Source organism: Triticum dicoccoides, chromosome 5B (genome assembly GCF_002162155.2).
Source record: "Triticum dicoccoides isolate Atlit2015 ecotype Zavitan chromosome 5B, WEW_v2.0, whole genome shotgun sequence".
Classification (NCBI taxonomy): Eukaryota; Viridiplantae; Streptophyta; class Magnoliopsida; order Poales; family Poaceae; genus Triticum; species Triticum dicoccoides.
In genome coordinates this window covers 356,639,008-356,653,915 of record NC_041389.1, presented here as the reverse complement: position 1 = coordinate 356,653,915, position 14,908 = coordinate 356,639,008, and the positions used below count along the sequence as shown (strand labels likewise).

Below are 14,908 nucleotides of genomic sequence, written 5' to 3'. Positions count from 1 at the left end.
AACGCTCACTGTTCATCCAATCGATCGGCTTCAGTTAGCAGCAGTAGCGAAGGAATCGCTCCATCGGGTTCAGTTAACAGCCATCGATCGATCGCTCGGGTTCAGTAACGCGTAGCTTGTAGTGCAATCGCTCAGGTTCAGTTAGAGCCCAACGCCTCTCTCGGGTTCAGTTAGAGCCAACGCCTCGCACACACGCGCGTACGTACGAGAGAAACACGCATCGCTCCGCCCCCGACCTCCCACCATAACCGGCAACTCCCCGAAATTTTCCTTCCACTCGCTTCTACCACGGTTTTTTCCGTCATGGACGGCCCAAAGAATGTCATGCAGCTGCGTCACCGGCCCGCCCCAGGACGAAAAGCCCATTTTCTGTCATGATTTTTTGTCATAGAAGTAGGAGCCCACCACATCTATGATGATACCGGGTTTGTCACAATTATCGTCATAGAAGTGTCATATGTATGACAGAAAAAAAATTCGTTCGGCCCAAAATGTCACGGATGTGTCTTTTTTTGTAGTGTATGTCGAGGCTTTCTATGGTGTGCAAAGGAACAAGCGAATGGTGGTCATTGTGCAGTGGCATGGAACCAGGTGTGCACACCGAAGTGGGTAGGAGGACTTGGTATCCCTAACTTGAGCCGGTTGAATGTTGCTGTGCAGTCACGATGGCCTTGGTTACAAAGATCCGACCCTAGCAAACCATGGGCTGAGTTCGCCATCCCGGTGCCTGAACAGTCCACGCAGCTTTTCCGTGCGGCAGCTAGAGTATCTGTGGGAGATGGAAGAACAACTCTATTCTGGGAAGGCCGGTGGCTAAACGGAATGCGAATACAAGAGCTTGCGCCGACCCTTCACAACATGGTGGCCAAACGCACCCGCTCCTCGCGTACAGTACAACAAGCTCTGGAGGAAGGCATCTGGGCACGGGACATAGGCCTGGAACTCACTGAACTGATGCTACAAGAGTACCTTCAATTATGGTCAAGGGTGCAGACAACACATCTACAGCCGGGATGTGATGATACTATCAGATGGTCTCGGGAGCACAATGGGCAGCATTCCACACGCTCAGCTTATGAGGCCAAGTTTTGGGGACGTGAAGGAATTTCGACAGCAGCATTCACATGGAACTCTGGAGCGCCAATGCGGTGCCGCTTCTTTACATGGTTGGCGCTTAAGAACCATTGTTGGACCTCCTACAGATTAGCCCGACGTGGATTGGACCACCAAGAGGCATGCCCTTTTTGCGACCAAGAAGAAGAATCCATCCAACACATTCTGTTGCACTGTGTCTTCGCCAGAGAGGCGTGGACGGTGCTCTGACGGGCTTTGGGGAAGTCTGAGTGGGTGATGGCACGGCCCAGCTCGATACAAGACTGATGCACCGACAAGGTCAAGAACAAAATAGCTCGCACAGACGTCAGAACTCTCTTCACACTTGTGATGTGGGAGTTGTGGAAGCACAGAAACGCGATCGTCTTCGATGGGGCAACTCCATCCGTAAGGCAAGTGTTGCAACGTGTGCAGGAGGAGGGGAAGACATGTAAAAAGGCAAGACTCTTCAAGTGCGACAGGACGGCGTTCTTTGGGGAGTTAGATAGGTGGGCATGTGTGAGGAGTTAGTCGTGTGTGGGTACACCGGCCTAGCCGGGTGGAGCAAGCATGCAAACACTTTGTAATTAACAGCTGTACGAGGGCTCTTTACCCATCCTTCTTCTTTAATATAAAGTACGCACACTCGTGCGTATTCGAGAAAATAATGCATCCTTTGACTTGGTCGAGAGATCTCTGGACCCAATGTTCACCGGTCAAGAGAGTGCAACCATTGCAAATAGGAGTACCTATGATGTGGACCGTGTGGAGTAAGCGGAACAAGATTAAATACCAACCCAACCGTTGGAGATCACGGAAGAGCTTGTCAGAGCATTGGACGTGCCGGCCAAACCCCAGGTACCAAAGCCGAACGGAGCTATTTGGAGACACCACATGGGGTCCGGCGGAGCAGTGAGGTCCACATTGAGAGTCGTCCAAAGTCTCCCGTCGCCGCCCCTTTCCCTCGCTCTCTCCGGCGGCTCTGCTGCCCGGCGGGAAGATGGATTAAGTGGTTGGCTCCCCCTTGTTCATAGTAGTATTAGTATAGCTAGATCTAGGTCGTGTTTTGCCTCAGTGGCGTCTGGCGACATGCCGTTATCCTGCTCTCCACCGGCACGAGCGAGCCGTGCCTGGTGGTCGTCGGCTGCTTCCTCAACCTGCTGTCCATGGAGGACAGAGGCGACTGGAGGCGGATCTGGCGCGAGCTTTCCCTCTCGAATAAGCTCGTGCTCTCCCCTGATCTGGAGGAAGCCTAGCTGTCGGCGCTCTCTTCTTCAGGCTGCCGCGGTGGTAGATGAAGGTGGAAGGCGATGCAGGTTGCTGCACTCTGCAGATCGTGTTCGAGCTCATCAGCGAAGGACTCTTTGGTGGAGCTACGGCGCCGGCAGGCTGCCGGTCTTCATCTTCCTTTCGCTTCTTCAGGCCAAAGGGCGGCCAACCTTTTTCCTCCCGGCTTGCGTGTTGAATAGGAGGCAGATTCAGCTCCTCCTTGGAGGCCATGGTGGGCAGGAGATGCGGCCATGGCGACTTCGACGCCCCAAGTGGTTCGTCCCCGGCGGCGGCGACGTTGGATCCGAGCAGAAGCTGGAAAAGGACCCGATCGCGTTTTTATTTTCAATCTGGGGTCCTCCTTGTAAAATTCAGGGGCTTAGTTGTCTTTTCTATGTTTCTTATGGGTCCCTAGGTAAAGTGTACTGCCGCACCGCTATAGTAATGCAGTACTAGGCCTTTCTAGGCCTTTCCAGTTCAAAAAAAACATGGGGTCCGGCGCGTGGTGAAGCTTAACACCGATGGGGCTATTGACGTCTTCAAAGGGTGTGCAGGAGCAGGCATGGTGGTGTGAGATAACAATGGACCCTTCATTGCAGGGAGGTGTGCTCAACATCTGGGTGTCACTAATCCTTTTTGTTTGCGAAGCCCTGTCCTGCCGGGATGCTATGTTGTTCGCGGTTGGGAAAGGATGGACAAGGGTGAAGATAGAATTTGGTTGCCAAACTTTTGTGGACGATTGGCGTGGAGGAAGGATTAGTCGTTTAAGGGTTCCTGTAATTAGAGAGACGCACATCCTTCTCTCGCGTTTTCAGGGGTTTGAGATGAAGTTTAATGGAAGAGATGCAAATGAGATGTCCGATACTTCAACAAAACATGGTCTTTACGTTGGCATGCAAAGTGTAACATTTGACTCGGACGCGTTTTCTCCTTCAAGGGCTGTACTTGAAAAGATAAAAACAGTAGAACAAGTGGTAGCTGAACCGTCGAAATCACTAATTAAGGAGTATTTCTTGCGGAGATCACTCCAACTTCCCAGGTTGCGACAAGTGGCGCGCTGCATGTGCGCCACTTGTCGCAACCTGGATAGGGGGCAGGTTGCTGGATTAGGGTCAGTTCTTTGCTGGCTTCCAGAATAAGCTGAAATAAGCTGCCCCTACCCAGCTTATCTAGAAACCCAACCAAATTTATTTTTTTAGAAGCTAATAGTTATTAAGACTTGACTAGTAAGCTTCTAAAAAGAAAATTTTGATTGAGCTTCTAGAATAAGCTAGGTAGGGTGCAACTTATTCTGGAAGCCCAAAAAAGCCAACAAAAGAACTGGCCCTTAGTCGTCAGGCTCCCGTCGAAATCACTAATTAAGGAGTACTCCTTGCGGAGATCACTCCAACTTCCCCGGGTTGCGACAAGTGGCGCGCTGCATGTGCACCACTTGTCGCAATCTGAAAGTTTTCTCTTTTTTCGTAGATCCGTTTATTCAAAACGTTTTATCTCTTAAACCGTACATCCAAATCACGAACCACTTTCGCCCTTGGATTCCTCGCGTCGAGATCTTCAAAACTAGATCACATGTTGATATATTTTACCGAATTTTTTTTCACGAAAAAAAACGGACGAAAAAACTGAACCGGGAGTACGGGTTTTTCCCTTTCAGAAAGAGGCACGCCCGTGCCTCTGACGAAATCATAACCGTGCCTCTCGCGGAAGCAAAACCATGCTGCTCGCGAAAGAAAAAAAACAGAAAATGCATTTTTTTTCGTTTCCGAGGCGGCACGGCCGTGACTCTCGCGAAAGCACAACCATGCCTCCAGCGAAAACAAAACCGTGTCTCTCGCGAAAGAAAAAAAATAGAAAACATGTTTTTTTTTCGTTTCCAAGAGGCATGGCCGTGACTCTCGCGAAAGCATACCCTTGCCTCTCGCGGAAGCAAAACCGTGCCTCCCGCGAAAGGAAAAACAACAGAAAATGCGTTTTTTCGTTTCCAAGAGGCACGGTCGTGCCTCTCGCAAAAGCACAACCATGCCTCTCACGAAAACAAAACCGTGACTCTCGCGAAAAAAAAATATTTTTTTGCAAAAAAGAAAATCATTTTTTTTGGATTGAAAAGTTAGGAAAGACCGGTGGAAAACCAAAGCGTCAAAAAAAGTTTAAAAAGCCAAAAACGCGTGCGAATAAATAAAAAAACAAAATTCAGAGGGAGCACACAGAGCGCGACACGTTACGAATCGCTGAGAGCGCGTCAAATGGCGCTGATCGTTGCGAGGCTCCTGAAGGAGCGCTCGTTAATTAGTTGCTCCCCCGGAGTTTCGGGTCGTTTGTGCCTCCGAGGCCTCCGTTGCGAACTGGCAAAAACCTTGCGGGCTTGGACTTGTCAGAGCGTGCTTCACCCAAAGCCAAGGGCCGTGAAGGTGCGGCGCAAACGCGAGGAAGCCCCGAGCTTGACATCCACAAGGAGGAGATCTACACGCCTTTGCCAGTGATCCATTAATCAATCTTAGGTGACTCTTAACTACCCCTCGAAAAATCTCAAGCCTCGACTCACTGGCGGAAAAGTTCGTATGCCAAATCTGTAGTTAACATTTGATGCTGATGGCACTGCGGTGTGCGAGCCGAGCGGCACCATCCGTGCAATTCCATGGGGACACAACTGGAAGGCTTTTTTTGCCACTAGCAAACCGCAACCGGGTTCTTCCTTCCATACCACCACCACGGCAGTTCATCGGAGACTGCAGATTGTCTTCATCTTTTCTTTCGTTTTGGGCAGACAGATAAGAAAGAAAGCGATATTGGGCAGACAGATAAGAAAGAAAGCGATAGAGGACACGGCGTTTTGGTGCTCGGGCGCAGCTGCTCCCTAAATCTCTCTCCTTGGTTCGCTTTTGGGGATTCGAAAAAAGCGGTCTGACAGGTCTGCACTGAGACGCTGGTAAATCGATATACGGCTGTGCAGTGTAGCGAACAGTTCGTGGTCGTGGGCCCGAATCGTACGTGCGCACGTCCGTCCCGACCGATTGAGAAGCTGGTCCGTGGCCCAGATTAGTCACTTTTATGCTGAGCCGTGACCAGGGTCTGGGTACAGAAACGCGTGTCTCCCTGATCCTCCGTATGGAAAACATGTCGAGGGCTTCGGGTCGGGTGGTTTGACGAGCAATGAGATCGCGCTGGTGGGGAGGCACCTCACGGTAATGGCGGGCGCGGCAGAGCGGCGCTGGATGCCGATGGTGAGTTCCTATTGGATCCAGTTGACCGGTGAGTTTCTCTACCGCATCTCTGGATTTTCGTGCTTTGATGGATTCCTCGATTCCCCGCCGCCGCTGCTTATTCTGTTGTGGTTTTCAAGGTTCCCACTCAGGGAAGAGTTGGCCGACAGCTTGGAGCAGCCAAATCCGGACACTCTAGGGTTCCTCCGACCATCCATGGCCATTGGGCTGCATCGCCGCCGATGCCGTTGCCACCGCCCCGTCGCCGTCGACCCCGACACCACCGCTGCTCTCTACATCTCAGTCTCGCCGGGGCCCCTCTCTGCCTTGGTCCCCTCTACTGGACAGCTGCTCGGCGGTGTCGTCTTTCTCCTGTACTGGTTGGCGGCATCTCGTTCTCCGGCACCAACAAGTCCATGGCCCCATGGTTCTGCACGAAATCTCTAGTCCGGCAGCCTCCATCAGACACCACGGGTAACAAATACAGTTCCCTAATCTTCTTTTCCACGGATTCATGATCTAGAGTGTTGATGCTTGTTGTGAAATTTTCAAGATTTCTATAATGTTGATCTTTAGTTGTTGGAACGTGCAAGTATACAATACGTGAGTAGGCAGTAGCTGCTGTTGATTCAGTCCAAATCATACAAGTAGATTTAGACAGGTTTGTGTAACATGGCATCTGGACATCAATCATACTTGTTTCTTTGTCAGTATCGTGTATTAGATTAGCACAAGTTTCTTAATTGCCATACAAGGTTATTGGATAATTTATCTGTTATTAGGAGGGAAATCAGTGCATAAGCACTTATCCGGACATCACCAACAGTAGAGAAGCCACTAGTATGCTCTTGTGCTTTCCGCATTACAAGATAATAAAAGTCTGGGATACAATAGGTTACATCTTTGATGTTTTCTATAGTAATTAGCGGCCATATTAATCCTAAGCACGTCCCTATTAAAATTATAATGGAAAAATAAATCATAAATGCGGAGGGTAAATTGTACAACAAAGATCAAATTGGCCAGGGGGAGATCACACTTTCATTCACGAAAGAAGGCAATCTTTTCCACGTCACATGTGCCAATTCACCTCTAATTAGATTTTATCAAGACAAGATTCTTTGCCGCCTTTTCATGTCTACTAAATGATATCTCTTTGTCAGCTATATATGCATGCTTTTCTTTACAGTGGCCAAGCTATGATTCTACTGAATTGTAGCATATGGAATTTTCAGAATTTATGCATACGGAATTGTAGCATACCTGAACTTAAGATGGCAATGACACTAATGGTAACCGTAATTGTAAGGTCGCCCATTTGCAAAATATAAAGACCAATCAATCATCATCACAGCCTGCTGCTACATGAACTTTGGGTACTACTCTGCAATAGGATGCCCTTTTTGTCATCAGAGGACATACACATGCATATATTTACAGTTGCTGCTCGTCTGGCTGTCCCGTGGCTAGTTTGTAAAAGGAAGCATGTGCAAAATAAACACTCATTAGCAATCAGTAAGAAGAGAATGCAAGTGTTGTTGTTCTAGGTCCTTTAGTTCTTTCTTCTTCCTTGGTACTGATGAGGAGAATAATGCCTTATGATCTCACATACTACCTATCTCTTAACTATTTTTCACACATTTCCTTGTGTTGATCAGTTTACTCCATGAGTCAATTTGTACTAGATTATATAATCAGTTTACTGCCATATATGTCTTTGTCCAGTGCTCCATGGTTGGATGCACTTGTAGTAGTACTGTACTAGGCTTCAGATCAACCAGTTTAGGAATTTGGGGGAAAATCCTTTTTTATTAAGTTTGATTAATTTTACCAACCTTGGAAATTTTCCCTTTTTGTTAAGTTTGCTACTGGTACTTCTCTATGTCGCCATGGCAGTTTGAATTGACATATGCACTGAACTGAATTTACATTTCCAATCTGACATGTTTTACATCAGGCTTCTTTACTTCAAGGCATGTGCTACACTTCAGCTGACTGATTTGGAGGTATTGTGGTATGTGAACTGGACATCAGAAGTTGCGAAGCCCCATCGGTGCTGCTTTGGAGCATCTCCACCACTCCTGCAATGCCGGTGATTTGCAACATGGTGGATGTTGTAGTGACAGATGCAGCAGAGATGTCGTGGTGCCCCTCCACTTTTCAGCATGTGGTATGTTGCGCCGGTTGTGTGGTGATGGTGGTCGGCGCCGGCCCTCCAGGCTGCAGCACTCACCGCAGGAATGGCTTGCAGCGGTCGTTGCCATGGCACTGCTTTGCAGAATCAGTGGGGGTCGAGCAGGCTGGCAGAATCGCGGTGGGCGATGTCTCTGTAAGAGGATGAGATGGAGAGTGAACTGGCCCACTGGGCACGTGCCAATTGCACGAGGCACTTGTTTCTACATTAAAAATTATAATGCGATTTATGTAAGTGCTATATGTGAACTGGTAAGAGCAATGGTTGAATTGTTGGTCAGTGGAAGAGTAATTGGTGAACCGTAAACAGTGACGTATTGGCCCTGGTCTGGCACCACAATGGTTTTATGTAACAATTTGTTTTAAGTGTGGATGAACACCGCTGGATTATGCACAGCCTCCAGGCCGATGCATATGCGGTGGCGCCCCCCACCGCCGGAGAGTGCCTTGAGCCTGTTGAGCATGACGCAGCCAAGGGCGTGGAACACTGCAGACGCTGCTGTCGACCGTCTGGCCCGCCCTGCCGCCGAATAACTCATATCTCGATCCTACGTGAACAATATGCCTACTAGTGCATGAAGCGCGAGGTGTCAGCCAACGTGGCGAGAAGCGGCTTCATAATAGACCACGTTAGTTGAACCGGATGAAAGAAGGGATTAGATAGTAATTAGCACCGATTTATTAGTGTATGGGGCGAGTGTCCTATAAAGTACTTGAGGAGTTAAAACGTAAAATATCCCTAAGACGCTAGTTTAGGGGCATATTCCGATACACACGCAGTCAGCCTTCAATTTCCTTTTGGAAAAACTTTGTCAGACGGGGGGCAGAACGGCACGACAAGGCCCAGGAAAATGGTTGGGCCGTGTTGGAAACATCTGGGCCGTGACGGTACCTACTAGCAGTAAATGCGGACGCTGGGTGAATTTTCCATCGATACGACACATAATACACATAAGAATACTGCGCAGGATGAAGATCTCGAGAGGAAAGTGCGACCAGGATATCGGGTGCATCTGGGCTCGGGCACCGAAACGAATTTTCGAGCGATAGAGCAGTGCAATGATAGAACCGGCTAATCAGGGAGGAACGTTGCATCAGCTTCACCGTCCATCCCTAACCCCCGGACCTAGCGTTCCTCAGGCGTCTAAAATGGGCGCTAGGAGACGAACGCCCCAACCACCACGGTACAATGGCTACCCATTCTCTTCTTATAGACATTGCCTCTTGGCACAAGAAGAGGATAAAGGTCCTATCCTACCTCTCTGTGCGCAAGAAGCAAGCGAGGAAATGGCATCGAGCTCATTTGCTCGCAGAAAAATGCCTCCTCTCCTAAACCGCGTGCGTGCGTGCCAAGCCAAGGATGATTGGCTGCCGTGACTCGCCATCTCTTCTCCAAGTGGCACATGGACTGTTTCTTAACCAAGTGCCACCCGAGGGAGGGATGAAGAGCAACTTCACATCATTTTTTTAAAGAGAAAAGAGATGTATAGCAGCATCCAGTTGAGATTAACCTTCAACGCAAAGCATCTTCTTTTTCCACCTATATCTTCTTCACATGTCAAATCTACACCACAGACAGACAGACATCAATTCATGTCGCACAACAATGTTAACCCGCGGCACCTACCGCCCCGACCCAAGTTCCACCACCCCCAGAATGATCTGGAGAGACTCTAGGTTCGACCAGGATTACGAAGCGACGCGCAGCTATGGTTATTTCACGTTCGGCTTTGGTGAGTAGCGAAACGGGGACGCGCGGGGGCCATCAGACATGCTCCTCATCGACTGGTGCCCGTTTGCGCTTGCGCGGGCAAAAGACCCATGCACCTTGAGGCTATGGCTGTTCCTGCCGTTCATGCTGCTCGAATGTGCCATCCTCTCCGCTTGCATCGTCTGGTAGAAGTAGGAGGAGCTGGCCATGTCCTTGAGGTTCAGCAGTGGCTTGAGAGCTTCAACCACTTGGCTCATCAGCGGCCGGGCTTTGGGGTCCCGGCTCAGACATGCGCGTGCCAATTGTGCTGCCTTCTGGGCACCTTTGACCGAGAAATTGCCCTCCAGCCGAGGGTCGACTAGCTTGTAGAAACGCTGTCTCTCTCCTAGGAGGGGGCGCGCCCACTCCACAAGGTTGTGCTCGCCGTTTGGGCGGTTCTTGTCCATTGACCTTCGTCCTGACATCATCTCAAGCAGCACCACACCGAAGCTATAGACGTCACTCTTTGATGTCAAATGACCTGAAATTCGGAAAATATGTTATGAAAGCTAGTAACATTAGAACAAACATCGCGCAACTGGCCACTATAAGGAGAATACATCTATCTAAAAAATAATAATTGAACAATTTAACCAAGCAGCATTCCAGTATCAAGCACCAACATTGCCTTTAAATTAAGAAGACATAGTGTTGATTTTGGTAGATTGGCGCATATTGCTTTTGCCAGGAAATCAGTTATACATGAGGACACTAAGGGCTTCTTGCATGAATGGATAGATGCACTCAAATTAGTTACACCCGACAAAGCCAACACTACTAGTTAAACTTCTGTGTAATACCAAGAAATTGCTCAAACTGTATGTCTGTATTCATGCCATTTACCACTACCCAACAAGCATCATTTCATATCTTAAGTATGTCAATGACAATGATCATATGATGCATAGTGACCTATGCAAGTACTCCAAATCTAGCTAAGCTGTTTCTGTACGTATCATTCACTCTTCCAGAGCTGGCAAGTAATGTCTGATGAACCACTTACCTGTCATGACATACTCTGGAGCTGCATAACCATAGGTTCCCATTACTCGAGTAGACACATGAGTTTTGTCACCTACAGGACCATCTTTGGCAAGCCCAAAATCTGAGAGCTTTGCATTGTATTCCTGCAAGAGCAACATTTACACGTATGAACAGGATGCAACTATGTGAGTCATGTGATGCGCAATGAAATAAATTCAAGGATTCAATACTTACCGAATCTAGCAGTATATTAGATGTTTTAAAATCACGATAAATGACTGGTCTTTCTGCTTCTTCATGAAGGAAGGAAAGACCCTGTGCTGCCCCAAGAGCAACTTTCATTCTGATGGACCATGGGAGAGGAAGAGACCCTATATATGAATCGAAATTTATGTAAGCTTCGAATTTCCACGAAATAAATAATATTTTCCAACTGAGTGATGCAATGGGCAAACACTTTGGAACATGTTATCCTCAAAAGAAAAAATGATGAACAGAACGGGACAAAGGCTCTATGAAAATTTTAAAGCTTCAAGTGCTTGAGAACTGGTCAGTACATACTTCTGAACAGATGATTATCCAAACTTCCACGCGGCATAAATTCATATACCAGCAATCTTTGGTCATCTTCAACACAATATCCAATTAATTTGACCAAATTGGGATGGTGAAGGTTACCAAGGAAGTCAACTTCTGCCTGCAAATAGAATACGGAGGAGAATCATTGAGAATCCTAATGAAATTGGATAGTGAAGATCAAAATAAACATAGCTTGAAGTAACAAAGCACATACCACCCATTCTTTGTGCCCTTGAAGACCATCATGATTGAGCGTCTTGACAGCAACTGTAAGACCTGTACCAGGTTTCACAGGCGCAGTCCCATTCTCTTCGATCCACCCTTTAAACACACATCCAAAACCCCCTTCACCGAGAAGACTCTCGGGTCTGAAGTTCCGTGTGGCGCATTTTAGATCACTGAATCCAAACTTGCGTAACTTAGAGGAAACCTTTATTTCCTCTGCAGCTTTAGATGCTGATGAACTGCTCTCAGCATTACTAGTAGATGTCGAGCCTGAGACTACTGACACAACAGGTTGGTTCCTGCTACCATTTTCTGCTGACTTTTCTGCTGTTCCAGGCAATGAATAACAGTTTTAGCATACCATAATAAGACAAGAATGTCCCCACGGTAACAATAAGAATAAACATAATTTCAATCAACGCAGCCAAGTCTGAGGTATCCCCGCAGGACAGGGAAGTGTAATTTTAAGTATGGGGCATACGCAAACACATACTAAATACAATTAACTCATATAACAATAGCGAACTCCCTAAGAGATGTTTTGGTGCTTGGGACTCACAAGATCTGTTCATCAACTATAATCCGATGTTTAGAGGAAGAGGTACTGGTAGAAATGTATTTTAAGTTGTAGCACATGTACTAACTTCAAGAATAAAATGATATTTTAGATACGCAACTCCATGTATACCCACAAGGCCACACATATGAATCTAAGTAACCGAAGTAAACCTACATATTTCTATCACTGCATTACAGAAGAGCAAATTACAAAAGCTGGCAGACACAAATAGATTAGTAAATCACACATATGAATCTAAGTAACCGAAGTAAACCTACAGTAACCTTGCAAGTTGCTGTGGTTACTCACACTCTTGATTAGAAAGAACTACAATTTGTGCCAGCTTGAAGAAGCAAGTAGTAATGCGAGGATTTAGGTGGGGAATCGGAGCATAGATGCATTAGGAGAGGCTCAACAGAAATGCTCCAGGTGACTGTTTGACAAAGAATGGCAGTGTTGGACGTTTTTTTTAGAAAAGCAGTGTTGGACTTGGAGAGGCTATTAATTACCAACTTAATCTTGCTTACGATATGCTCACACCAGAATGCCATTTCACACATCAGTTGCTGGTATCATTGAGTGCAGATACCTGGTCGTACCTTTCAAGGATCAAAAAACATCTCTCCTAAATAAATACCTAGTAGAATAGGCAACCATTTAATCAGAAATTTCCAATAGAATAAGCAGAAATAGGCTTCTCCTTCAAATACCTAGCTGAATAATCTACCCTTTTTTTTTACAAATTTTGGAAAGAAGAAATAGAAATAGGTTTCTCTTAAGGAGAAGGGGAGAAGGGATTCACTGACAAAGGTCAATAAACATGACAGAGACTACTGACCCATATGCCAACTGGAGTCCTTTCTCGTAGCTCTACATCATGCTTTAGCTCATGATTTTAGTTCCAAGGCATAAGTACAAACACAGGGCATATATCCTTGAATTAGAGGAAAATTAAGTAGCTGGCTAGACTCAGTCCTCATATCATCCGGTACCATGTTAATATGTTATTTCTTCATGCCTAAAATTCTGAAATAATCTAGTTAGCAAGTGGAGAAGAATCAACTAAGGACTGTTTGGTATTAAATTTTTTACTTACCCAAACTGTTCTTGTCTACTTTAGATTACAAACTACATAAAGAGGTCCGCTAGGCCCATATGATAAACAGTGTACCAGAATTAGTACTGGCCAGCACAAGCCTAACGTAACTAACTAGATTCCACAGCACGGCATAAAAATGCAAAAGTAGACCTAAATTATCTATCTGAGATCCAACCATGTATTGTTTGTAAGAAATAGATGCCACTGGCTAAACCAAAAGGGCTTCATAAAGCAGCTATATTGATCTCTCATGCATTCTAAATTATACATTTCCATCTATGGATGAAGCAAAAAGTCTTGATGAATATGATTTGAGAAAGTGGTTACTATTTTAAACATCAGACAGGAGATGACATCAACAAAATCAGAGTCAGGTAGGTGAGTGACGTTATATTATCAAGTTATCAACATCCAGCGTGATTGCTTGTGCATCATTCTCATTAAATTGTTACACGATTTAGTGCAACCTGTGTGAAGCAACAACATACCATGCTATTCTAAAAATAGATACTCATGAAAGCACTTGTGCCACTAGTCCCACATGTACACTTGCTATTCCAGAATCCCATCCTTCAATTTCACATTAATTAATTAGGTGATGACGACACCTGAATCTCACTAGAAATACGGTGCTCAATGTTCGGTAAAATTCACCAACTATTTCACGATTAATGCGTTTTGTCGGCTTGTCATACTACTAGGACATTTCTACATTCATTGCTTGACAACGTGGCTACGACCAAAGATTATTGTGCCCAGCTGCACTAGTACACTCACACATAGTTCACTCAACTCTCCCGCAATTTAACCACCAAAACAGACACATCCTCAGCATTAGAAAATCTAACGAACTGTAACCGACTAACAGACTAACAGTCAGCTAGAACATCCACAACTGCATCAGACCGAAACATCCATAACGACACCGTGAACACGGCACACGTCATCAGCATTAACAGACTAACAGCTCAGCTAGAAATGCGGTGCTAAATATGCAATAGAATACTAGAATTCGCCAACTATTTCACAATTCATATGTTTTGTCGGCTTGTCATACTAATTACTAGGACATTTGTACATTCATTTCTCGACAACGTTGCAACGGCCAAAGATTTTTGTGCCAAGCTGTACTCACATGTAGTTCACTCAGCTCCCTAGCAATTTAACCACCAAAACACACACATCCTCAGCATTATAAGAATCTAACGAACTGTAACCGCCGACCAACTACGGCATACATTAATCAAACCGAAACATCCAAAACGACATGTGACCGGCGGCGCACGCTCGCAAGCATTAACAGCCTAACGAACTATAACCGACAACCAACTAGGGCATCCGTTACATGGAATCTGAATCTGAACATCCAAAGAGACACTGTGGAAGAGGAACACACCATCAGCATTAACAACCTAACAGACTAGTATAGGCCATGACCAACTAGGGCATGCATGCATTGCATCAACCGCAAACATGGAAAGCAACACCGCGAGAGAGACATTACCGCCGTGCGTGCTGGCGCTGCTGGTGGAGGTGTCGACCTTGGAGCGCGGCTGCGGCGGGCAGTTGCCCATGGGCCACAGCCGGATGCAGCACCCGGTGGCGACGCCGGCGTCCTCCTCGCCGCCCTTCCGTGGCAGGCGGCGGCCGCGCCTGCTGCTGCTGCTGCTGCGGCTGCGGCGGCACCATCCCCACCTCTCCCGCTCCTCCTCGCCAGAGCTCTCCCACCCGTCGAACTGCCCCAGCTCCGGCGGCGCGAGCCCCATGGGCTACCACCACCACCTCCCCCTCCTCCCCCTCGCGAAAAGAGCTTCACGAAGATCCCGCCGCCACACCTCCGAATCGCGCCGAATCAGCTCGCTGCCCCGCACGAGCGCCACCAGATCGGCCTCAGGGAGCACCAAACACACACGCCCCCCCACACGCAACCGCCGAAACCCTGGCGCCCCACGAAACCC

The 14,908-nt window shown here is 47.1% G+C and overlaps 2 protein-coding genes across 4 annotated transcripts; one reads left to right on the top strand and one right to left on the bottom strand.

Moving 5' to 3' along the window:
- The first annotated feature begins 5,320 nt into the window (after positions 1–5,320).
- LOC119308979 lies at positions 5,321–8,061 on the top strand. Of its 2 annotated transcripts, none has more exons than XM_037585113.1 (3): positions 5,321–5,582; positions 5,702–6,035; positions 7,519–8,061. In XM_037585113.1, exons 1-3 carry the CDS (start codon positions 5,547–5,549, stop codon positions 7,554–7,556), a joined length of 408 nt encoding a protein of 135 aa, XP_037441010.1. In that variant the 5' UTR covers positions 5,321–5,546; the 3' UTR covers positions 7,557–8,061. The 2 variants fall into 2 exon arrangements, 1 of the variants encoding a protein (XP_037441010.1); XR_005150347.1 differs by having other exon boundaries at positions 5,326–5,610.
- Positions 8,062–9,239: 1,178 nt separating this feature from the next.
- Positions 9,240–14,902, bottom strand: LOC119308978 (probable serine/threonine-protein kinase PIX7). Of its 2 annotated transcripts, none has more exons than XM_037585110.1 (6): positions 14,455–14,902; positions 11,282–11,619; positions 11,050–11,185; positions 10,723–10,859; positions 10,508–10,631; positions 9,240–9,985 (listed from the first exon to the last, which is right to left on the bottom strand). In XM_037585110.1, exons 1-6 carry the CDS (start codon positions 14,714–14,716, stop codon positions 9,468–9,470), a joined length of 1,515 nt encoding a protein of 504 aa, XP_037441007.1. In that variant the 5' UTR covers positions 14,717–14,902; the 3' UTR covers positions 9,240–9,467. The 2 variants fall into 2 exon arrangements, with proteins under 2 accessions (XP_037441007.1, XP_037441009.1); XM_037585112.1 differs by having other exon boundaries at positions 11,282–11,616.
- Positions 14,903–14,908: the final 6 nt, after the last annotated feature.